This window comes from Salvelinus alpinus, chromosome 21 (genome assembly GCF_045679555.1).
Source record: "Salvelinus alpinus chromosome 21, SLU_Salpinus.1, whole genome shotgun sequence".
Taxonomy (NCBI): domain Eukaryota; kingdom Metazoa; phylum Chordata; class Actinopteri; order Salmoniformes; family Salmonidae; genus Salvelinus; species Salvelinus alpinus.
Window position 1 is genome coordinate 23,998,788 of NC_092106.1, and position 26,302 is coordinate 24,025,089.

The 26,302-nt window shown below is 41.7% G+C and overlaps 1 protein-coding gene across 2 annotated transcripts; it reads right to left on the minus strand.

Annotated features, from left to right (window-relative positions):
* Positions 1-31: 31 nt before the first annotated feature.
* Positions 32-25,304, minus strand: esamb (endothelial cell adhesion molecule b). Of its 2 annotated transcripts, none has more exons than XM_071357431.1 (7): positions 24,962-25,304; positions 16,474-16,619; positions 12,969-13,170; positions 12,459-12,614; positions 4,346-4,468; positions 4,120-4,249; positions 32-3,912 (listed from the first exon to the last, which is right to left on the minus strand). In XM_071357431.1, the coding sequence occupies exons 1-7, from the start codon at positions 25,005-25,007 to the stop codon at positions 3,060-3,062; spliced, it is 1,656 nt and encodes a 551-aa protein (XP_071213532.1). In that variant the 5' UTR covers positions 25,008-25,304; the 3' UTR covers positions 32-3,059. The 2 variants fall into 2 exon arrangements, with proteins under 2 accessions (XP_071213532.1, XP_071213533.1); XM_071357432.1 differs by lacking the exon at positions 24,962-25,304 and adding an exon at positions 15,100-15,212 and having other exon boundaries at positions 16,474-16,586.
* Positions 25,305-26,302: the final 998 nt, after the last annotated feature.

Genomic DNA, 26,302 nt, shown 5'->3' on the forward strand with positions numbered 1-26,302 from the left:
TGTTGTGCATTTTCTCAGCTATGGTACTACATTACGATAAACCATGTTTTATTTAAAGTTTTAAAGATCCAATGCAGCCGTTTTCTCAATTTCAAATTATTTCTGGGTAACAATTATATACCTACTGTGATGGAAATTCCTGTTCGATGTGGAAAAAAATTGTTCTTACACTGAACGGCCATGATCATTTTCACAATTTCACAGTATTATTCCAACCTCAGAACACAGGGAAATCACATTTGACTGCACTGGGCCTTTGAGTTAAGGGAAAAATATTTAAAATGCAGGAATCTCAGCCATTGAACAAACATAAATGAATTATACATTCCAACTACCTAATTAAGATTAATATATTCTCTCAGTATACATGAATGTGATAAAACCACAATATTCTGTAATATAAGTCATTCTTATTAGATAGATATACAAGTATGGGTCAACGCTTTGTCTTTAAACATTTCCAGTATTGAAATTCTATAAAATACCTGGATAGAGCATGTATGGCAGGTTTTACTGGAGTTGTAACAAATCAACATGAACAGTTGGCCTGAGAAGAAGACTGTCAAGGAGGACTAAGGGAGTGTGCTTTACTGTATATCAGGTATTTGCGTGTGTGTGAAGTTAAATGTTTAACCCATCTCTGGGCAGTGATGTGCTTTCAAGTGTCAACATGATGTGAGTTCATGAGCATGTTCTCTCCAGACAACACCTCCCTTATCAATGTCCATGTCAACATGTCATAACTGGCATATAACAAACAATTTTACACAATGTATATAAGTCAAACCTGTCAAATACAGTGCATTTGGAAAGCATTCAGACCTCGTGACTTTTTCCACATTTTGTTATGTTACAGCCTTATTCTAAAATTGATTATATTGTTTTTTCCCCCATATCAATCTACACACAATACCCCATAATGACAAAACAAAAACAGATTTTTAGAAATGTTTGCAAATGTATAAAAAATTTATGGAAAAATCACATTTACATAAGTATTCAGATGCTTTGTTGAAGCACCTTTGGCAGTGATTACAGCCTAGAGTCTTCTTGGTTATGACGCTACAAGCTTGGCACAATTGTATTTGGGGAGTTTCTCCCATTCTCTGCAGATCCTCTCAAGCTCTGTCAGGTTGGATGGGGAGCATCGCTGCACAGCTATTTTCAGGTCTCCAGAGATGTTAGATTGGGTTCAAGTCTGGGCTCTGGCTGGGCCACTCAAGGACATTCAGAGACTTGTCCCGAAGCCACTCCTGCATTGTCTTGGCTGTGTGCTTAGGGTCGTCCTGTTGAAACGTGAACAATCGCCTCAGTCTGAGGTCCTGAGCGCTCTGGAGGTTTTAATCAAGGATCTATGTACATTGCTCTGTTCATCTTTCCCTCGATCCTGACTAGTCTCCCAGTCCCTGCCACTGAAAAACATCCCCACAGCATGATGCTGCAACGACCATCCTACACCGTAAGGATGGTGCCAGGTTTCCTCCAGACGGGACGCTTGTCAATCAGGCCAAATATTTCAATCTTGGTTTCATCAGAGAATCTTATTTCTAATGGTCTGAGAGTCTTTAGGTACCGTTTGGCAAACTCCAAGTGGGCTGTTGTGCCTTTCACTGAAGAGTGGCTTCTGTCTGGCCACTCTACCATAAAGGTCTGATTGGTGGAGTGCTGCAGAGATGGGAGAACCTTCCAGAAGGACAACCATCTCCACAGAGGAACTCTGAAGCTTTGTCAGGGTGACCATCGGGTTCTTGGACACCTCCCTGACCAAGGCCCTTCTCCCCCTGCTTGCTCATTTTGGCCAGGCGGCCAGCTCTAGGAAAAGTCTTGGTGGTTCCAAACTTCTTCCATTTAAGAATGATGCAGGCCACTGTGTTCTTGGGGACCTTCAATGCTGCAGAAATGTTTTTGTACCTACCCTTCCTCAGATCTGTCTCAACACAATCCTGTCTCGGAGCTCTAAGGACAATTCCTTCGACCTCATGACTTGGTTTTTGCTCTGACATGCACTGTCAACTGTGAAACCTTATAAAGACAGGTGTGTGCCTTTCCAAATCATGTCCAATCAATTGAATTTACCACAGGTGGACTCCAATCAAGTTGTAGAAACATCTTAAGGATGATCAATGGAAACATGATGGAACCTGAGCTCAACTTAGTGTCTCATAGCAAAGGGTCTGAATACATATTTAAATAAGGTATTTATGTTTAGTTTTTTTTATATACATTTGCAAAAATTTCTAGAAATCAGTTTGCTTCGTCATTATGGGTTTTGTGTGTAGGTTGATGAGGATACATTTTCATATAATCCACTTTAGAATAAGGCTGTAACATAACAAAATGTGGAAAAAGTCAAGGGGTCTGAATACTTTCCAAATGCACTGCATACCGATTCAACAACCTCTTCACAAACAACTTGCTACAAAAGTGTTTTAGAGAATAATTAAGCAATAAGCCCCGGGGGGGGGGGGGGTATATGCGGTATATGGTCAATATCCCAAGACTATCTGTTCTTCTGCAAGATGCAAAGTGGAGTGCCTGGATACAGCCCTTAGCCGTGGTATATTGGCCATATACCACAAACCCCCAAGGTGTCTTATTCCTATAATAAATCGGTTACCAACGTAGAGCAGTAAAAAGATATACGGTCTGATATACCACGGCTGTCAGCCAATCAGCATTCAGGGCTCGAACCACCCAGTTTATAAAAGGCCTTAAAGAATATAGAATAGGCCTTGTTTTAACCTTAAAGAATCCGAGCATGGCAAATAAAAGCAAAAACATTTAGCAAAAAAGATTTTGAAAACAGCTAAAATAATCAAAACAAATCAATTAAGTCTTTGAACTTGTGCAGACTTGAATACAGGGGATTCCACAAGTGTCTTCTTCAGCATGAGCTATTCTTTCTACTCTGAACATAATTTTGAACGATCACAATAAAAAAGTGTTTTTAATTCCAAGCAAATCCTTCTCTACTCTATGCAATGTTCCTTTGAGGAAGTCTTTATCCATTTGCTTCAGTTTTTTGTGTTCAGTAGTAAAACGGGAGACCCTCCAGTGGGCTATACCAGTGATCCAGCCTGGCTCTGAGCGGGCACCATGACGGGCACAGCACCCATACGGGCCAGGGTGGCGGAGCTGATGGGCGAGGTGAGAGGGCGCGGTACCTGGGGCTGGGCCCCCTCAGTCTTGTCGGGGTCTGTGACCTTGTGGCCAGGTGGGGAATGGGATCCAGGTGGGGAATGAAGTGGGGCACCGTTAGAACTGGAGGATCTGCTGTGTCCATAGTGAGGCATGCTACTGATGCTGGGGGGTCGGCTGTGGTTGGAACTGGGAGGTTGGCTGTACCTGTGTGGAGAGGGGGCGCCGATATTGTTAGAACTTGGGGGTCGACTGTGCCCCTGGGGGGAGGGGGCACCAATGTTGTTAGAACTATGGGGTCTGCTGTACCCATGTGGAGAGGTGACACCAACATGGTTAAAACTGTGTGGTTGACTGAACCCATGGGGAGGAGTGTCAACAATGATACTAGTGCTGAGGAGCCGGGTGTGGCCAGGGGGTGGAGTCCCACTGATGTGGTTAGAACTGGGGGGTCGACTGTGCCCTTGTGGATAGGTGGCATCAATGTTGTTAGCAACACAGAGGGGTCTGGTGTGCCTGGGTGGAAGTGTGCCACTGATGTACCCTGGGAGGCCCTGCAGGGGGTTGAGCTCTCCAGGCCGAAGGCGGTAGGCGTTGAGCACAGAGCCTGTGTCAGAGGCCGGTGCAGTGGGGTAGGGGAAGTTTTTGAGCTGCTGGGGGTCTCCCGGATGGGGGCTCGTGGCTATGGATGACAGCGTGCCATTTTTGGAGATGATGTCTGAGCCTGTGCCACTCTTTGCCCAGGAAACACGCTTGGGTGCCTGGGCATCCTCCCTGTGATGGATAGACAGAGAGCCAATGAGAAAACACCAACCAAGATCATATCACATGCTACACACATCCTCCAACCATCAACCTGCAGAAATGGAATTAGAACACCTGCATTGTCCATGGTAGAGTCCTAGTAGTTGTACATCCCGTGGTGTTTAACAACTGCACCTGATTTTCCGATAACACACACAAACACAGAAAAAATCTCACTTGATATCATTGGCTATCTCCTCCTCTTCGTGGTCTCTCCTCCTCAGCATGAAGATGAGGAAGAGTATGATGGCTACCAGTCCCATGATGGACCCCAGAGTAGCAGCAGCAATCGCTCCAGAATTAGAGGCTGTGGAAGAGGACACACAGAGATGCTTCAAACAGGAAACATTAGCAGTCTGTATGTACTAATATGAGAATGTGTGTGTTACTTTGCTACACGTACAGGTGAAGACCTCCAGGTTGATAGAGCAAGTGTCAGAACCGGCAGTGTTGCTAGCTCGGCACACATATTTCCCTGACATGCTCTTAGTGAGGTTACTCAACCTGAGGGTACCTTGCCTCTCATCTGAAAGAGAAAGACAGTGTTACACAACACACTCTTGCCTCTACAGTACATGAATATGTTGATGATGTACAGTGCACAGAACGTTATACACATTTCAAACACACTCTCAATCTACAGTAATGTAGACAGTTACACTAGGTAACACAAGGGTAGCTACAATATGTATACAAACATAATTAGACCACACACTCTACCAAGTACAATACTCTCTTGGTTCCGAAGCTATAAGTATTGAGGGGTTTCCTGGTCCTAGGGAGTGACATCCCACTGGGCACAGACGTCAATTCCACATTGGATCAACGTAATTTCACTGAAATGACATGGAAACAATGTTGAGTCAACCAGTATGTGCCCAGTGTTCTTTATACCAGTACAGATCCTCTTTGATGATATCACTCTTTTCTGTCCCGGGGATAAATAATGTGGTTATATGGAGAGACCTCACTAGCAAATGGTTAAACACCAGACAAAGAATCTCCACAATGATGAATCAGAAGAAACTGTGGCTTTTCACAGCTGGACTCAGTTTACATAATCCTAGTTGCTTTGGTCCACTTGTCATAGCTGGCATGGGGATGCTCTATTGTAAATATGTAACACTGGGGATACTAGAGAATAATAAACATATGTGGGGCAGGTCTTATCAAGCAAATCCTCTCAAAATCAGATTGGAAATGTCACAAGAGAATATTTTCATCAGATGTGTTTCCAAATCAAATCAAATTGTATTTGCCACACACGTCATAAAAAACAGGTGAAGACTAACAGTGAAATGCTTACTTACGGGCCCTTTCCAACAATGCAGAGAGAAAAATAGAAAAATAATAGAAAGATAATACACAAGGAATAAATGCACAACGATAATTACAGCGCCTTACAAAAGTATTCACCCCCCCTTGGCTTTTTTCCTATTTTGTTGCATTGCAACCTGTAATTTAAATAGATTTTTATTTGGATTTCATGTAATGGACATACACAAAATAGTCAAAATTGGTGAAGTGAAAAAAATAACTTGTTTAAAATTTTTTGAAACAATAAGCTACGGAAAAGTGGTGGGTGAATATGTATTCACCCCTTTGCTATGAAGCCCCTAAATAAGATCTGGTGCAACCAATACCTTCAGAAGTCACATGTTTATTTATATAAAGTTCACCTGTGTGCAATCTAAGTGTCACATGATCTCAGTATATATACACCGGTTCTGAAAGGCCCCAGAGTCTGCAACACCACCAAGCAAGCGGCACCATGAAGACTAAGGAGCTCTCCAAACAGTTCAGGGACAAAGTTGTGGAGAAGTACAGATCATGGTTGGGTTATAAACAAATATCAGAAACTTTGAACATCCCACGGAGCACAATTAATTCCATTATTAAAAAATGGAAAGAATATGGCACCACAACAAACCTGCCAAGAGAGGGCCGCCCACCAAAACTCACGGACCAGGCAAGGAGGGCATTATTCAGAAAGGCAACAAAGAGACCAAAGATAACACTGAAGGAGCTGCAAAGCTCCACAGCGGAGATTGGAGTATCTGTCCATAGGACCACTTTAAGCCGTACAATCTACAGAGATGGGCTTTACAGAAGAGTGGCCAGAAAAAAGCCATTGCTTAAAGAAAAAAATAGGCCAACACGTTTGGTGTTCGCCAAAAGGCATGTGGGAGACTCCCCAAACATTTTTTTTTTTTTTTTTTTCCCCCCCACCTTTATTTAACTAGGCAAGTCAGTTAAGAACAAATTCTTATTTTCAATGACGGCCTAGGAACAGTGGGTTAACTGCCTGTTCAGGGGCAGAACGACAGATTTGTACCTTGTCAGCTCGGGGATTTGAACTTGCAACCTTTCGGTTACTAGTCCAACGCTCTAACCACTAGGCTACTCCCCAAACATATGGAAGAAGGTACTTTTTCTACTGTATTATTGACTGTATGTTTGTTTTACTCCATGTGTAACTCTGTGTTGTTGTATGTGTCGAACTGCTTTGCTTTATATTGGCCAGGTCGCAATTGTAAATGAGAACTTGTTCTCAACTTGCCTACCTGGTTAAATAAAGGTGAAAAAAAAAAAAAAAAAAAAAAGATGAGACTAAAATTGAGCTTTTTGTCCATCAAGGAAAACGCTATGTCTGGTGCAAACCCAACACCTCTCATCACCCCAAGAACACCCAAGAATAGTTATGCACGCTCAAGTTGTCAGTTTTCTTGTCTTATTTCTTGTTTTGTTTTTTACAATAAATAATATTTAGCATTTTCAAAGTGGTAGGCATGTTGTGTAAATCAAATGATACAAACCCCCCCAAAAAATCTACTTTAATTCCAGGTTGTAAGGCAAGAAAATAGGAAAAATGCCAAGGGGGGTGAATACGTTCGCAAGCCACTTTATATACATGGGGTACCAGTACTGAGTCGATGTGCAGGGAGGGGTATGACGTAATTGACGTAGATATGTACATATAGGTAGGGGTAAAGTTACTAGGCAACAGGATAGATAATAAGCAGTAGCAGCAGAATATGTGATGAGTCAAAAGAGTTAGTGCAAAGGGGGGTCAATGCTATTTGGTTAACTATTTAGCAGTCTTATGGCTTGGGGGTTGAAGCTGTTCAGTGTCCTGTTGGTTCCAGACTTGGTGCATCGGTACCACTTGCTGTGCGGTAGCAGAGAGAACAGTCTATGACTTGAGAAGCTGGAGCCTCCACCCATATATACCAATATAAAGAATCAAGAGGGAAAACAAATGGATATATCTTCATCATATGTCCTGATGCATATCATAAATGGTGTATCAAAGCAACCCAGTAACTCAACCAGCGCCGCTCAAGTAGAGAAGCTAAAGTTCACAATAGGATATCAGTACCTTTACTAATAACCAGACTAGAAAATCCTATAAATAAACTATTGCATACAATGTCCTCTGTCCTAAATTGTCATTGTGACAAACAGCTGTTTGTCCCTTTCCCAAAGTATAGGAGTGAACTGCTGGCTGGGATTCTTGTTTGATAAACTCAGCATGCACCATCTGTTGTTCTCTCTGGGAGGGTGGGGGAAAATAATTACGCACGCAAAGCACACAGACTACACAACGCAACGGTGCTACTACTTCAAACTGCCTTCATTTTGCTGGACCCCGGGAAGAGTAGCTGCTGCCAACCCTTACCCATTCATCCATAATAAACAATACAAATACATACTTTCATTTCAGAGTAAACAAAGCCTCTTGGGGAGATATCATTTGCGTCAATGAGGATTCAACACAACTATACTAAGTACATGGCCTGACAGTGATTTCTGTGCCAGATGGACGTGCCTGTAGGTGTGTTCAATAGGCACCTGCCATTAGTAACTCTGACGAGAGGAACCAGACGGAATTGCTACAGATTAACGACAGATCAGCTCATTCAGATTCTTGGCAGATTCTCAAAATGTCACTGCAATCAAGATCCAAAGACAGACCTGTAGGTGATCTGATATCACCAATCTCTATATACCAAGAATGTATTGTACTGATAAAAAATACACTGAAATCAAACTAGGAAATAACTACAGTAATACTGACTACAGTACTAACTACAGTAGCAAGTGACTATCACCAACATTTCTACAGGCAAGATCTAAGAACACTGACAGTATTTGTGCCAACTGTTAATTGTGCACCTTCATGTTTCATACACATTCAGAATGTTAAGACACAATCTTAGTCTACGTACAAGACAAAAAGGAAACACTTATTCTGGATTCAATCCAAACTCAATGATCTCAGCAAATGCAGCAGAGTGCACCTTGCAATCATAGTTTGATTGAATCATTGAATGTATATCATTCGATGCAATGGACCAATGACAGCCATTGTGGGAAAGTTGAGGCTTTCACTTTATCTATGGCCTTAATATGTAGCCTACCTTTACCTTCACTACTTGACTTTATTGTTGCCTTTACAGTCATTTACCATTTATTTTATATTAGCATATTAATTACTGTGGATTTTCATACTTTTACATTGTATTATTTGAGCATGTTATGAACAGGTTAACCTACAGTTCAGTGGTTGCTATGTTCTAAAGTAGTTTCATTTTCAGGCCATGGCCAGATGGCTAAGGACCAAAGGGTGGTATCAGTTGATCCATACCAAAGGAAAAATGTTCTATCACGCAAGCCTAACCAGCCTGGTCAAAGACATGTAATCTCAGATCGACTGAGCTCATAAGGGCAATGCAGATGTATACAAGGCAAAGTCATTGGTGAGGATTAACACAGACATGCTTTTGGATGAATAACATATTAAATTCTTCTAAAGGTTCAACTTTACAGCTGTGTCTGTCCAGTGGGGGGCAGTTTTTTTTTTACATGGGGATGGGGGGTTGGGGTGACACCAGCAAAATTATAGAGAGCAATAGTAATGGCATCTTTTCGTAGGCACAAACTCAGATGAATGTTTTCTTTTTGAAGGTTTTTGGATAAACGCCGAAAATAAGGTTTGTGGTAAACAAAGGCTTAGGATATCTTATACGGTTTGTTCTATGAGATAGTCTTTGTCAGCTAACGCCACATTTGTGAATGTTGTAATCAAAACACAAACTTAAAGGCTTCATAATTTCTAAAAAGTCATGTTAACTGACTGATATTATCTCATAGATCAAAACGTATAAGCCTGTGTTAACCTCAGACCTTATTTTCACCAATTATCCCAAAACTCCATTCTTTCCCAATTAATTTCCCCTATAGGAATGGCTGGACAAACCAGAGATAACGCACTTCTGTTTTTTAGGACTACAAGCTGGCGAGCTCTAATATTAAATAGGCTGTGGGGCTCTACAGGCTTCTGCATCCTAGAGGGGTTGTGGTGGGTTGGGGGTGTATTTGTGAAACCCTTACCCATGAACCCTAGAACAAGCAAGGGCGAGGGGCAGGCTCTCCATTCTGTGGTCATGCAGGAGAGAAGAGTAACAGAGACAGTGACTGAGAGAAGAAGGGCTGGTACAGAGAGAGCGATTAAGTAGGGAAGAGAGACATCAACCCCTAGCCCTTACAAGGGAGTTGATAGTTGCAAAAGTTTGCAAGAAAAGAGTGATGAGACAGAGGTAGGAGAGAAGGAGAGACTGGGAACACAATATAAACCCAGCATCTTAGATTGAAGCAAGAGACACATGCTGATTGATTGAGGGAAGCTCGCTATTTTAACAAACCAAAATAGCTCACACGGTGTGTCAGAAATATTGTTGCCATTTTCACGCCGGAACGCAATACCTGGAGGTGACGTAAAAGGGATGGCTTGTGGCAAGGGCTTGACCACTCCATAGCTAATTTTAACATGCTCTATGGTATAAAATGTGGTGGCTTCAAGGCATGCACAGACTTTGACATTGTGTGTTGTCATTAATTCCAATTCAGTGGAAGGGCATGAATGTTCGTCCTAGTCCATTGTGATTTGTGGAGTATAGTTTTTTCAAAACCAACAGTGACCTAATAGGCCCTAATAGTAATAACAGAAATGTATCTAGTTTATTTGCTAAATGTTAGAAATGTATGCAGTCTACATTATAAGTAAGTAATTGGGTTCAATATGGAATTATCTTACACAGCACTTTCGTAAGCGGAAAAGGCCTTATATAGGCTACAGTAGGGTAAATTGCATTGCATCATGTGCGAGCCATGCATGGATATGTCAATTGTTCTATAAGCATGATTACATTTGCAGTTACATTGATATAGCATTACGAAAGAGAATATTTTATATAAGCTTGGTTTTAAATCAAATGAAATTAAACAAGCAGACTATTTGCTTCAATGCTTCTAGGTAGAATCGGGTCACATGGTGTCATAAATCGCATCTCTTGTTCCATGGGCATACAGGCAATTTAGGCTACACAATGTGCCACCACTGACAAAGTTATTACCATAAAACAACAAAGTTGCCAAATTTGTCGAAAAGAATTAGCCTACTGCTGGACCAAAACGATCAAAATTAACACTTGCGTTTGATAATACCAACCCCTTACGATTAGTCGAAAGTAGTGCCCTTTAGAATGCCAGTAGAGCACAGGGGTGGAGGCTCAATGTCACAGAGAGCATATGCCAGGTCAAAGAGAAAAATACAGAGGATCAGAGTGTTTTCAACTCCTAGAGATTATGCAGATTTGTCTGTGTGTGTTTGGCGGTGCATTCAATCCCATAGTCCTGGATATTGTGTCAATCAGGCAGTGAAACAGATAGTGTATTAGATGGGTGATCTATAGAAGAAGCGAGGAGATCAGAGGAGGAGCTATTCCAATACTTGGGTCAATCAGTGTAAGCCTCATTATTGCTCAGAAACAGCTGGTGCTTTCACAATAATTGTTTCCACTGTATTTCTACAACTCTTCACAAAATAATACAATATAACAGGCATATGTGCAATATCGTATCAGATATAAACCTCAATTTTATATTTTTCTCCCTCTGCAAGTCTGACATGAGCATGCAGTGTGTATGTGGTGACGTTTCCCAGTCTATAAAGAGGATTAAGTGATGCATGTTATGGCATTTCAAAGAAAATAAACTCACCGGGGAGAAAAAAAAGAGAATCCGCAATCCCACCGCCAGGCGCCAACACACCACACATTAGTCCTCAACATTTAGCCTGACTCACAGAGTTGTTAACAAGCGAACCCCCTGGCAATACATGCCAGAGGAGAAGGTTAGGAGAGATAACACCATATGGGAGAATGCACCCTGAATGGGTTTTCTGAACACATCTACCAGTAAAAACATGGAAGATCAATATGCTACTATGGCTGTGTTTACACAGGCCGCCCAATTCTGATTCTATTGGCAAAGGAGCTGATCTGATTGGTCAAAAGACCAATTAGTGGAAAAATATCAGTATTATAGGCTGCCTGTGTAAACGCTGTCAGATCAATCTGAATCTCTGAAACTATATATTTGTTATTCATTTGGAATTATCTCCATCTTATGTCAATGTTAATGCATATTTAGAAGCTAGGTATTACTTAAAGAGCGTATCAATTTATCTATTTTAGTTTTCATTTTGACTATCTTAGTGACAGGCAGGTCGGCAGTTAGCCTAGTGGTTAGAGCGTTGGGCCAGTAACGAAAGGTTGCTGGATCAAATCCCGAGCTGACAAGGTAAAAATCTGTCGTTCTGCCCCTGAGCAAGGCAGTTAACCCACTGTTCCCTCGGGCACCGAAGACGTGGATGTTGATTATGGCAGCCCCCCGCACCTCTCTGATTCAGAGGGGTTGGGTTAAATGCAGAAGACACATTTCAGTTGAATGCATTCAGATGTACAACTGACTAGGTTTCCTTACTACAATAACCAATATGAAGCTGCTGTGAAGAGGACAGTTTGCATTGGCTAAAATGATATTGCACCCATCCACAGTAGTGGCAGGTGTTTTCAGTGCTGGTTAGTTGTGGCTACTCTGCATCACATGGTTTAGTGCTATACATTGGTGAGTGATCCTTAGCTCATACAGTGTGTACAAAACATTAGGAACACCTGCTCTTTACATGACAGACTGACCAGGTGAAAACTATGATATAGACAATTGAGACATGGATTGGGTGAATGGGCAAGACAAAAGATTGAAGTGCCATTGAGCAGGATATGGTAGTAGGTGTCAGTCGCACCGGTTCGAGTGTGTCAAGATCTGCAACGTTGCTGGGTTTTTCATACTCAAAAGTTTCCAATGTGTAATGGTCCACCACCCAAAGCACATCCAGCCAACTTGACACAACTGTGGGAACCATTGGAGTCAACATGGGCCAGCATCCCTGTGGAATGCTTTAAACACCTTGTAGAGTCCATGCCCCAACAAATTGAGGCTGTTCTGAGAGCAAAAGGCAGTGCAATTCAATATTAGAAAGGTGTTTTGTACACTCAATAAGAATTGAATCCATTCTGATTGGGACTACTTAGTATTATGATGAAACGTAACTGAGGCAGAGAGGTAATGGGATTGGCTAACATTATTGGTAAAGATAAGGGAGTACTCACTCTGCATGGGGGAAAAGAAGACCTCTGACATGGGGGCATTCTTGGTCCATTTGTAATGAGGGATGGGTTTGCCCGAACTGGACTTACAGCTCAGTGTCACATTGCCATTCAGCACAGATGACCCAGTCATCGTGCACACTGGAGGCGAGGGAGGGACTGAGAGCGAGAGAGAACAGATAGTTAGAAACAACAGAAGAGCTAAGAGAGAAACAAATGAAAGGATTTGGTCTACTACAATTTACCCCCTATTGACCTCCTGAAGTATTGTATTAATCCATTTCAATTGAACAGGGTACTGTATTTCTAAGAATGGTGGCCACACTGCACAAGGTAAAGGAAATTTGCCAACACTCTCTCTCCATCTGTTGAAGCTGTGGGAAAATATTATAGAGACAGCCCAGTGCATATGTACAAACTGTACAGTTTACACTTTTGTGTTTCCATCTGAGGCCTGGCCCAAAAAACATTTTTGGAAAGTGCCAGAATCTAGGCGTCCGGTCCGGTTGGTACCTTTGACATTAAGGCGCATTTCTCCAGAGAGACCGGCGGCTCCAGGGATGATGACATTGCAGAGGTATCGTCCTGAGTCTGACTCCTGGGTGTTGTTGATGTAGATGGAGAGATTGGACGAGGGCATGGACAGGCTGAACCCAACACGCTTCCTGAACTCAGGACTACCTATCCCTGGCTCACCATTACTGTAGGAGATGACCTGCACAGACAGACAGACAGACATGGGAAATAGTTTACAATAGGGAATGCAATGGTAGATCGTGTTCCCTATTGCAATTCAGGAACCAAATGTACTGTCAGCAATTATTTTACACGAATGAGTACTCCATTCCATAGAAGCCTTCTAGTAGCGCCAGCATATTGTATCTAAACCCTACATATTGTTAGCCTTTTTCGAGCCAGCATTTGTGTTGCTTGTCGAGGAGAGAGACTAGCATTTTTGCAACACGAGAGAGTTTGTTGTAATGAAAACCAATGCAAGTAACTACAGAAATACTGGTTCTCTAGATATAAAATACTGATATTGAGCTGAAATACGATCTTCGGTGTCATCTATAGACAGTCTACACAGCCACACAGATTAACCTTATAACAGAAGTCAACGTCCTTCATGAAGATAATCCTGATATGTATGTGCAGATGGTGGAGTTAGAATTTCTAGACTGATTTTCTGTTAGAGATAAGCTCACAGGCCATGGCCAGTGAAACTACTGAGATTATCACTGAAGAAACACACACACACACACACACACACACACACACACACACACACACACACACACACACACACACACACACACACACACACACACACACACACACACACACACACACACACACACACACACACACACACACACACACACACACACACACACACACACACACACGTTTTCTAAACATACAGGACATACATGCAACACAGCCACATTGTTAGTGCCATATTGTTACCACATATTTTGTCTGTATCTATAAAAGTAAAGAGCCATCAGGCTTGATGTTGAGAATAATCCTAATATAGTCTCACACAACTACGTGTGTAGGCCGTCATTGTAAACAATAATTTGTTCTTAACTGACTTGCCTACTTAAATAATGGTTACATTTTTTTTTTTTTTTTTATAAATAAGCTAAACTCTAAAAGGTGGAGGTAAACTAACCTCATCCCCAGGCTCAAATGTCTGGCACATAGAGCCTGGTAACACTGTGCCACAAAGTGGGACTTGAAAGAGGTGTGGTTATTTAAATTGAGGCGGGAGTGGGAGCGAGCCTGCTACAGCTGTGATCTATCACACTGGCCATGTTATCTTTGGGAAGACCAATTGATTCTGAGTTTGGGCATATAAAGTTTATATGCGAAAACTATTTCTAAGATGCGTATTTTCAGATTTTCCCATTTCTAAGATGCGTACGCACTTTGAATTCCCCAATGTAGGGGGAAGGTTCTAAGGGTTATGCTAGATTGGGATGCACTGAGGTGCTGTGAAACCAGACGGCTCGACAGAGAGAGCCGGCTGGTGGACGAGATTAGAGGTAAACCAACCAATTTTGAACTATTAATCTTCTTTATCATATATTTTTTCATTTTGTGTGAAAACTCAATAAATATTTAAGCACAAAAAAAGATCTGACAGCTTTCAACTATGTAGTCTCCAATCAGTGCATTGTTCCATGTTGAGCTGTTCAGCTTTACATATTCTAGTGTGTGAAGAAGCTCCTTTTGTTGTCTGTAATGTGTATAAAAAAAGTTGCTCTATGTACATACAGTACCTGTAGAAAGTCTACACCCCTTAAGCTTTTTTACATTTTGTTGTTTTAAAATTAAATCTAAAGAGATTAAATTAATTTTTTTCTACAGATCTACACAACCTACTGCACATTTACATGAAAGAAAGTTATAGAACATTTTCCAAATTAAGAAAATGTTCTATAACTGCAATATCATAATTGAATAAAGTTCATACTTTGTGGAAGCATCTTTGGCAGCCATTACATTTGTAAATCATTTTAATTAAGATTCTACCAACTTTGCACAAATCTTAGGGCAACATATATCCATCATTTTTTTCAAAATTGCTCAGGCTCATTAAATTTGGTTGGAGATCATTGATAGACAGCGATATTCAAACCTTTTTAAGCTGATTTAAGTCAGGACTGAGACTAGACCACCCAGGAACACTCAACATCTCTTGGAAAGCCATTCTGGTGTGTCTTTGGTATAAAAATGTATGTCGTTGTCTCACTGAAAAACAGAACAGAATGGATGATTTGGAGTGGATTTTTGAACACAGGTTTCTTTCTTTTCACTTTGTCATACAGGCCAGTAATATGGAGTGAATGCAATGTTGTTGATCCCTTTGTATTTTCAAGTAAAGTGGTGGTAGCACCCTGTTATGAGTATGCTTGTCACCGGCAGGGACTGGGGAGTTTTGTTAGGATCAAAAGAAATATGAAAGGAGCAAAGCCCAGGTAAAAAGTTAGTCTTCTGAAGACCCTTGGATAGGTTTATTTTTCTGCGGTACAATTCAATTAATGTTTTTTCAAAAGACACACCAGAATGGCTTTCCAAGAGGTGTTGACTGTTCCTGAGTCTCAGTCCTGACTTAAATCTCCTTTAAAAAAAAATCCGATACAAGGCTTACATATTGCTGTCTATCAATGATCCCCAACTAAATGTACTGAGCCTGAGTAATTTTGACAAAAACAATGGATATATGTTGCCCTAAGAGTGCAAAGCTGGTAGAATCTTAATGAAAATGATTCACAGCTCTAATGGCTGCCAAAGGTGCTTCCACCAAGTTTTAATTCAGGGGGTGGAGACTTATCCAATTATGGTATACATCAAAATGTTTTTTTTAAAGTTAAAGGGGGTGTAGACTTTCTATAGGCACTGTACTGTACATGCCATTAAGATTAAGATTATTTTGTTGGTCAATTGCACAGAAGATCCAACCGAAATTTCACTTTTAACCCAACCCCACCAAAAGACACACATATAGGTATTGGAGAGGTGCAGGAGGTTGCCACACAGGGCACCTGTTGTTGTAGGGGGTTAAATGCCTTGCTCAATAGCAGGGAATGGCATCCAGCTCACATCGACAGATTTTTCCAGTCGAACGTGGGATTCGAACTGGCAACCCTCTCTAACCGCTAGGCTACCTGCCGCATGGCTGAACAGCTAAAATGCCTGGCCAGATCTGGGATTACAAGAAGGGAATTGGATTACTGAGAATGGGAGGTTGGTCCGGTACTTCAGAGAATAAACTAAAACTGACTGACACCTGAGCAGAACCGCTCCCAGCCCTGAAATAATCAACCAGCTTCATCAACAGTTCATAAACAGTTTCTTCAACACTAGTCTGTTCCTTCAGACCACACACCAACAAATCACCAACGAGAGGGACATAACATCTCAGGGAAAAGTTCATCAGAAAAGATCCAGCGACAGTGGTTTCTGTGGAAACCATGCATGATGTCTGAGGAAGAGGAGATCCCTTACATACCTGCTTGGAGTCGTTGGCCATGAAGTTCCAGATGACGCTGTTCCTGCCAATATCAGATGTGGGGCTGTACCAGGCCTGTAGGACTACCATCTGACCCTTCACCACCTCTATCTCTCTCCTGGGCATCTCCACCCGCTGGGAGTTACCTTGACACAGCAAACACACAGACACAGTCACTAAAACTCACCTGAAACAGCATCAACACACAGCTGGTTCCAATACACTCCCTACCCCTAATCCTTTAGTGTTGGTATATGTGAAGGATAGGTATAAGTAGGGCTGTTGCGGTGACCGTATTACCGCCACACCGCCGGTCACGAGTCTTGGCAATTAGGCTTCTCCAAGCTCTGATGCTGCTGATTAGTAGCCTACCAAACTTGCTAACTGCCTGGTACACAGCACTCTATTGTCCCTCTAATCACTCTGACATCAATGCAAATGTAATCAAAAATCTAATCAAACACTTCATAAGAGCCCATGAAAACATGTTGTGCAACATTTCAATAGGCTATGCAATTGCGTGAGTGATGGCCTCTACTAAAAAGAGGAGGATCCCATCAGCTTTCTATAGGCTAAGCCTACTATATTTATTACTCACCTTTCCTAATATTAAGCACATTGCTAATCTTTACAACAGGAGTATAGCCTTCCTGGCTGGCATGAAAATTAACCACGGATAAGCATCCTCTATTCGCTATTTAAGTGCATAGATGCATTTGAAGAGATGTATTTTTACCCTCTGCTCCTTTTTTCAATACAGGTGCATGATAAAGGTCCATTCTAAATCAAAACAAATTTCACACATACAGTGCATTCGAAAAGTATTCAGACCGCTTGACTTTTTCCACATTTTGTTAAATTACAGCCTTATTCTACAATGGATTAAATTACATCAATCTACACACAATACCCCATAATGACAAAGCGAAAACAGGTTTTAAAAAATGTTTGCAAATGTGTATATATATATACAGTGGGGAGAACAAGTATTTGATACAACCGTCTCTCACAGTTGAAGTGTACCTATGATAAAAAATTACAGACCTCTACATGCTTTGTGAGTAGGAAAACCTGCAAAATCTGCAGTGTATCAAATACTTTTTCTCACTACTGTATATATACATAAGTATTCAGACCCTTTGCTATGAGACTCGAAATTGAGCTCCTGTTTCCATTGATCATCCTTGAGATGTTTCTGTAACTTGATTGGAGTCCACCTGTGGTAAATTCAATTGATTAGACATGATTTGGAAAAGCGCACAGCTGTCTACATAAGGTCCCACAGTTGACAATGCATGTCAGAGCAAAAACCAAGCCATGAGGTCAAAGGAATTGTCCGTAGAGCTCCGAGACAGGAGTGTGTCAAGGCACAGATCTGGGGAAGGGTACCAAAAAATGTTGGCAGCCTTAAATCAACACAGTGGCCTCCATCATTCTTAAATGGAAGAAGTTTGGAACCACCAATACTCTTCCTAGAGCTGGCCTCCTGGACAAACTGAGCAATCAAGGGAGAAGGGCCTTGGTCAGGGAGGTGACCAAGAACCTGATGTTCACTCTGACAGAGCTCCAGAGTTCCTCTGTGGAGATAGGATAACCTTCCAGGAGGACAACCATCTCGCAGCAGTCCACCTATCAGGCTTTTATGGCAGAATGGCCAGACGGAAGCCACCCCTCAGAAAAAGGCACATGACAGCCCACTTGGAATTTGCCAAAAGGCACCTAAAGACTCTCAGACCATGAGAAACATGATTCTCTGGTCTGATGAAACCAAGATTTAACTCTTTGGCCTGAATGCCAAGCATCACGTCGAGAGGAAATCTAGCACCATCCTTACGGTGAAGCATGGTGGTGGCAGCGTCATGCTATGGGGATGTTTTTCAGCGGCAGCGACTGGGAGACTTGTCAGGATCGAAGGAAAGATGAACGGAACAAAATACAGAGAGATTCTTGATGAAAACTTGCCCCAGAGCGCTCAGGACCTCAGACTGGGGCGAAGGTTCACCTTCCAACAGGACAACGACCCTAAGCTCACAGCCAAGACAACACAGGAGTGGCTTTGGGATAAATCTCTGAATGTCCTTGAGCGGCCCTGCCAGAGCCCAGACTTGATCCTGATCTAACATCTCTGGAGAGACCTGAAAATAGCTGTACAGCAACATTCCCCATCCAACTTGACAGAGCTTGAGAGAATGGGAGAAACACCCCAAATACAGGTGTGCTAAGCTTGTAGTGTCATACCCAAGAAGACTCAAGGCTGTAATCGCTGCCAAAGGTGCTTCAACAAAGGACTGAGTAAAGTGTCTAAATTCTTATGTACAGTTAAAGTCGGAAGTTTACATACACCTTAGCTATATACATTTAAACTCAGTTTTTCACAATACCTGACATTTCATCTGAGTAAAAAGTCTCTGTCTTAGGTCAGTTAAGATCACCACTTTATTTTAAGAATATGAAATTTCAGAATAATAGTAGAGAGAATGATTTATTTCAGCTTCCCAGTGGGTCAGAAGTTTACATACACTCAATTAGAATTTGGTAGCATTGCCTTTCAACTGTTTAACTTGGGTCAAACATTTTGGGTAACCTTCTACAAGCTTCCCAGAATAAGTTGGGTGAATTGTGTCCAATTCCTCCTGACAGAGCTGGTGTAACTGAGTCAGGTTTGTAGGCCTCCTTGCTGGCACACACTTTTTCAGTTCTGCCCACAAATCTTCTATAGGGTTGAGGTCAGGGCTTTGTGATGGCCACTCCAATACCTTGACTTTGTTGTCCTTAAGCCATTTTTCCACAACTTTTGAAGTATGCTTGGGGTCATTGTCCATTTGGAAGACCCATTTGCAACCAAGCTTTAACTTCCTGACTGATGTCTTGAGATGTTGCTTCAATATATCCACATAATTTTCCTCATGATGCCATCTATTTTGTGATGTGTACCAGTCCCTCCTGCAGCAAAGCACCCCCACAACATGATGCTGCCACCCCCGTGCTTCACGGTTGGGATGGTGTTTTTCGGCTTGCAAGCCTCCCCCTTTTTCCTCCAAACATAATGATGGTCATTGTGGCCAAACAGTTCTATTTTTGTTTCATCAGATCAGAGGACATTTCTCCAAAAAGTACAATCTTTGTCCCCATGTGCAGTTGCAAACCGTAGTCTGGCTTTTTTATGGCGGTTCTGGAGCAGTGGCTTCTTCCTTGCTGAGCGGCCTTTCAGGTTATGTTGATATAGGACTCGTTTTACTGTGGATATAGATACTTTTGTACCTGTTTCCTCCAGCATCTTCACAAGGTCCTTTGCTGTTGTTCTTGGATTGATTTGCACTTTTCGCACCAAAGTACATTCATCTCTAGGAGACAGAACGCATCTCCTTCCTCAGCGGTATGACAGCTGCATGGTCCCATGGTGTTTATACTTGCGTACTATTGTTTGTACAGATGAACGTGGTATCTTCAGGCGTTTGGAAATTCCTCCCAAGGATGAACCAGATTTGTGGAGATCTAAAAAAAATATTCTGAGGTCTTGGCTGATTTCTTTTGATTTTTCTATGATGTCCTATGATGTATTTCAAGGTAGGCCTTGAAATACATCCACAGGTACACCTCCAACTGACTCAAATGATGTCAATTAGCCTATCAGACTTCTAAAGCCATGACATAATTTTCTGGAATTTTCCAAGCTGTTTAAACAAAGGCACAGTCAACTTACTGTATGTAAACTTCTGACCCAATGGAATTGTGATACAGTGAATTATAAGTGAAATAATCTGTCTGCAAACAATTGTTGGAAAAATTACTTGTGTCATGCACAAAGTAGATGTCCTAACTGACTTGCCAAAACTATAGTTTGTTATTAACAATACATTTGTGGAGTGGTTGAAAAACAAGTTTTAATGACTCCAACCTAAGTGTATGTAAACTTCCGATTTTAACTGTAAATGTGTTATTTCAGGGGGGTTTTCTAATAAATTTGCCAACATTTCTAAAAACCTGTTTTTGGTTTGTCATTATGGGATTTTGTGTGTAGATTGATGAGGGCAAAAAAACTTTTTAATTCATTTTTAGAATAACTCTGTAACGTAACAAAATGTGAAAGAAGTCAAGGGGTCTGATGGGTGACAATACTAGCCTATCACTTGTTAATTATATATTATCACTTGTGAATGATGCCCAGCATCAGAACAATGCCTATTTTTGCAACTTTTCAAATCATAGTTGCACACCTCATGTAGCCTAGCCTATAGGCCTATATGTTTCCATAAGGTTTGTATCACAACTAAAGTGGCCAAATAACTTCTTAAAATAAAGCACATAAATCCGCTATACAAGGGGTGTAGTGCCTAACTTGCATACAGCATACAGTGGCTTGCGAAAGTATTCACCCCCTTGGCATTTTTCCTATTTTGTTGTCTTACAACCTGGAATTAAAATGTTTTTTGGGTGTTAGTATAATTTGATTTACACAACATGCCTGCCACTTTGAAGATGCTAAATATTTTTTATTGTGAAACAAACAAGAAATAAGACAAAAAACGTTAACATTGAGCGTGAGTAACTATTCCCCCCCCCCCCTGGTCAATACTTTGTAGAGCCACCTTTTGCAGCAATTACGGTTGCAAGTCGCTTGGGGTATGTCTCTATAAGCTTGGCACATCTAGCCACTGGGATTTTTGCCCATTCTTCAAGGCAAAACTTCTCCAGCTCCTTGAAGTTGGATGGGTTCCACTGGTGTATTGCAATCTTTAAGTCATACCACAGATTCTCAATTTGATTCAGGTCTGGGCTTTGACTAGGCCATTCCAATACATTTAAAATGTTTCCCCTTAAACCACTCGAGTGTTGCTTTAGCAGTATACTTAGGGTCATTGTCCTGCTGGAAGGTGATCCTCAGTCCCAATCTCAAATCTCTGGAAGACTGAAACAGTTTTCCCTCAAGGATTTCCCTGTATTTAGCGCCATCCATCATTCCTTCAATTCTGACCAGTTTCCCAGTCCCTGCTGATGAAAAACATCCCCACAGCATGATGCTGCCACCACCATGCTTCACAGTGGGGATGAGGATCTCGGGGTGATGAGAGGTGTTGAGTTTGTGCCAGGCATAGAGTTTTCCTTGATGGCCAAAAAGTTCAATTTTAGTCTCATCTGAACAGAGTACCTTCTTCCATATGTTTTGGGAGTCTCCCACATGCCTTTTGGCGAACAAGCAATGGCTTTTTTCTGGCCACTCTTCCGTACAGCACAGCTCTGTGGAGTGTATGGCTTAAATTGGTCCTATGGACAAATACTCCAATCTCTGCTGTGGAGTTTCAGCTCCTTCAGGGTTATCTTTGGTCTCTTTGTTGCCTCTGATTAATGCCCTCCTTGCCTGGTCCGTGAGTTTTGGTGGGCGGCCCTCTCTTGGCAGGTTTGTTGTGGTGCCATATTCTTTCCATTTTTTAATAATGGATTTAATGGTGGGATGTCTCTGTGGGATGTTCAAAGTTTCTGATATTTGTTTATAACCCAAACCTGATCTGTACTTCTCCACAACTTTGTCCCTGACCTCTTTGGAGAACTCCTTGGTCTTCGTGGTGCCGCTTGCTTGGTGGTGCCCCTTGCTTAGTGGTGTTGCGCACTCTGGGGCCTTTCAGAACCGGTGTATATATACTGAGATCATGTGACACTTAAATAAAGTCCACCTGTGTGCAATCTAACTAATTATGTGACTTATGAAGGTAATTGGTTACACCAGATCTTATTTAGGGGCTTCATAGCAAAGGGGATGAATACATATTCACCCACCACTTTTCAGTTTTTTATTTTTTCGAATTTTTTGAAACAATGTTTTTTCTTCATTTCACTTCACCAATTTTGGACTATTTTGTGTACAGTGAGGGAAAAAAGTATTTGATCCCCTGCTGATTTTGTACGTTTGCCCACTGACAAAGAAATTATCAGTCTATAATTTTAATGGTAGGTTTATTTGAACAGTGAGAGACAGAATAACAACAAAAATATCCAGAAAAATGCATGTCAAAAATGTTATAAATTGATTTGCATTTTAATGAGGGAAATAAGTATTTGACCCCTTCTCAATCAAAAAGATTTCTGGCTCCCAGGTGTCTTTCATACAGGTAACGAACGGAGATTAGGAGCACACTCTTAAAGGGAGTGCTCCTAATCTCAGTTTCTTACCTGTATAAAAGATACCTGTCCACAGAAGCAATCAATCAATCAGATTCCAAACTCTCCACCATGGCCAAGACCAAAGAGCTCTCCAAGGATGTCAGGGACAAGATTGTAGACCTACACAAGGCTGGAATGGGCTACAAGACCATCGCCAAGCAGCTTGGTGAGAAGGTGACAACAGTTTCTGTGATTATTCGCAAATGGAAGAAACACAAAAGAACTGTCAATCTCCCTCAGCCTGGGGCTCCATGCAAGATCTCACCTCGTGGAGTTGCAATGATCATGAGAACGGTGAGGAATCAGCCCAGAACTACACAGGAGGATCTTGTCAATGATCTCAAGGCAGCTGGGACCATAGTCATCAAGAAAACAATTGGTAACACACTATGCCGTGAAGGACTGAAATCCTGCAGCGCCCGCAAGGTCCCCCTGCTCAAGAAAGCACATATACATGCCCGTCTGAAGTTTGCCAATGAACATCTGAATGATTCAGAGGACAACTGGGTGAACGTGTTGTGGTCAGATGAGACCAAAATGGAGTTCTTTGGCATCAACCCAACTTGCCGTGTTTGGAGGAGGAGGAATGCTGCCTATGACCCCAAGAAACCATCCCCACCGTCAAACATGGAGGTGGAAACATTATGCTTTGGGGGTGTTTTTCTGCTAAAGGGACAGGACAACTTCACCGCATCAAAGGGACGATGGACGGGGCCATGTACCGTCAAATCTTGGGTGAAAACCTCCTTCCCTCAGCCAGGGTATTGAAAATGGGTCGTGGATGGGTATTCCAGCATGACAATGACCCAAAACACACGGCCAAGGCAACAAAGGAGTGGCTCAAGAAGAAGCACATTAAGGTCCTGGAGTGGCCTAGCCAGTCTCCAGACCTTAATCCCATAGAAAATCTGTGGAGGGAGCTGAAGGTTCGAGTTGCCAAACGTCAGCCTCGAAACCTTAATGACTTGAAGAAGATCTGCAAAGAGGAGTGGGACAAAATCCCTCCTGAGATGTGTGCAAACCTGGTGGCCAACTACAAGAAACGTCTGACCTCTGTGATTGCCAACAAGGGTTTTGCCACCAAGTACTAAGTCATGTTTTGCAGAGGGGTCAAATACTTATTTCCCTCATTAAAATGCAAATCAATTCATAACATTTTTGACATGCGTTTTTCTGGATTTTTTTGTTGATATTCTGTCTCTCACTGTTCAAATAAACCTACCATTAAAATTATAGACTGATCATTTCTTTGTCAGTGGGCAAACGTACAAAATCAGCAGGGGATCAAATACTTTTTTCCCTCACTGTATGTCCATTACATGATTTCCAAATAAAAATAAATTTAAATTACAGGTTGTAATGCAACAAAATAGGAAAAACATCAAGGGGGTGAATACTTTTGCAAGGCAGTGTCAATTGAAGGGGAAGACAGAGCACATTAAATATTTAAAAAAATAAGATCAAAAGCAGAATAATTACAGTGCCTTGATTAATAGTGGATAAAAATCTGTCATCCCCCACAGCTGTTTGAGAGGGCTTTTACGTAATCTGGGCAACATTCAGTTGGACTCGGCTCCACAGAGGTTCTGACAGACCAAAATGGAGGTCACAGATCTTACAAATCAATAATTTACCCACATTTGGGATGTTGTACTATGTTACCAAAGTTCTGTTTGTTCCTATGTGTAGTCAGACAACCCTGAATTGTTTGCTGTAAACTTGAACTGTAACATAGTTATATTGATGATATAGCCTACAGTACCTCCAGCAAAATGACACTTTTTAGAAAAAATAAAAATAAATACATTCATAAGCTTACCTCAATCAAAAAATACATAAGATAGTCAAACATTTGAGTTGATTGAAATTTCTAAAGAGACATACGCTAATGTCAAGCATTAGAAATGATTGGAATATCTGGATATGCATAAAATAATCTCAAGCATTTAGTTGATTGAACTGTTGGAGAACTGCTCACTAGATCACATTTAACGACCAGCCCATATCTCCTACTAGCAAATATCAAGACTATATGCCAATAAATAACTCATAACTACACTCAGGATAATCATAAAGACATAAGGCAGAGCAATAAAACCTAAAGTATCATCCAGCAGCCTACAACCAAAGCATTCAAAAGAGGTAGAGGAAGAGCAGATGATAAAATAAAAGTGGAGAGGAGAAGTAGAGGAGCATGGCGAGTTGGAAGGAGAAAGATTGGATGATGAGAATTGAATGAATGGAATGAGAGTGAAATTAGAGAGATAAGAGAAGGAGAAAAAGAGGAGTTAGATTGAACTAGACTATGGTGGTGGGCAGGCTCACTCACAGGGTGCTGGCCAGTCCCCTGAGACGGTCAGCTGAAGATGGATCATCTGATCCGAGCAATCTGAGTCCTCCCGATCTGCCAGCTTGGAGCTAGGTTCCACACACACACAGAATAACCCCCTCCACACACAGACAGACAACCCCCTCAGCGTGACGTGATGAGGGTCTCAAATCCCTAGTCCACAAAAACAATAACCCTATAAGAGGAGGGTCTTAACCCCCAGTCCCCATAAACGCAAAAACACACGTTCAGCAAGAGGGACAAGTCCGCACATACACGTACATCTAGCTAGGCTAGGGGCTGCTCAACAGCTGCAGTGTGACTGCACCCCGGTTACTTTCTTTCTGGAATTAAAGTGAATTCAGCTGGGCAAGTTAGAGAGAGAGCGAGAGAGTGACAGAGAGAGAGAGAGAGAGCAAGAGCAAGAGTGATAGAGAGGGAGGGGGAGAGAGAGAGAGCGCAACTGGGCATCAGTCTGACGTAAGTGCTGGCATCTTCTTCTGGGCTTATAGTTGCAGTGACTTATTTCCCCTGGTATCATGTGACCAAAATTGCTATGGTGGCCCTTGTTTAATTTATGCCGTGAAGCACCTATTGACTAATCCCTAAACAATCCCTGGCTCAATAATTCAAACCTGACTCTGACTCTTGCTTCACCTGACCCAAGTTCAACAGCTCAGCTGGACACAGAGATGAGGTAGGCTAACACATGGTCACTTTGACAACTTGAACTTACAAGTTTATTAGAGACTGTTGTTCCACAGAAATTCCCAAGGCAAATGAGAACCAATGCGCCAATGGAGAATGCCAACGTCCACTCTTACGCCAATGAAAGTCCCAACTTGCCAAAACAGTCATCGAAGCTGATGCTGTCAGACTGACTGAAGTAAGTGGATGACCCATGAGTTTAATAGCATCATCATTGTATCAGCCATTGTGTTATTCCACAAAATAATAGACCCTGGATTGTTTTTTCTGATTTGGCTTGACTCTAAACCTGTTAGGGATAAAAACAAATATTTCTGCTTGAGATGGGGGCATTATCTTTACTGAGAAATGATGAGTGTGTTCTAAAAGAGCAGTGCTACACTCTTAGATAAAAAGGTACAATCTAGAACCTAAAAGGGTTCTTCGCCTGTCCCAATACACTCTAAGGGTTCAACAAGGGTTCTTCTAAGATCCTCAAAGGTCTTTGCCACTGAAAAATGCACCCAAAAGGTACTTCCAAGAACCCCATAGGAGGTTAGGTTCCTGCAAGAACCCCCAAGAACTACCTGCCCAACTGAAAAATTGGGATTTGAATTTGAGAAAACAGCAGGTGCAGGCACTTAACTGAGCGTT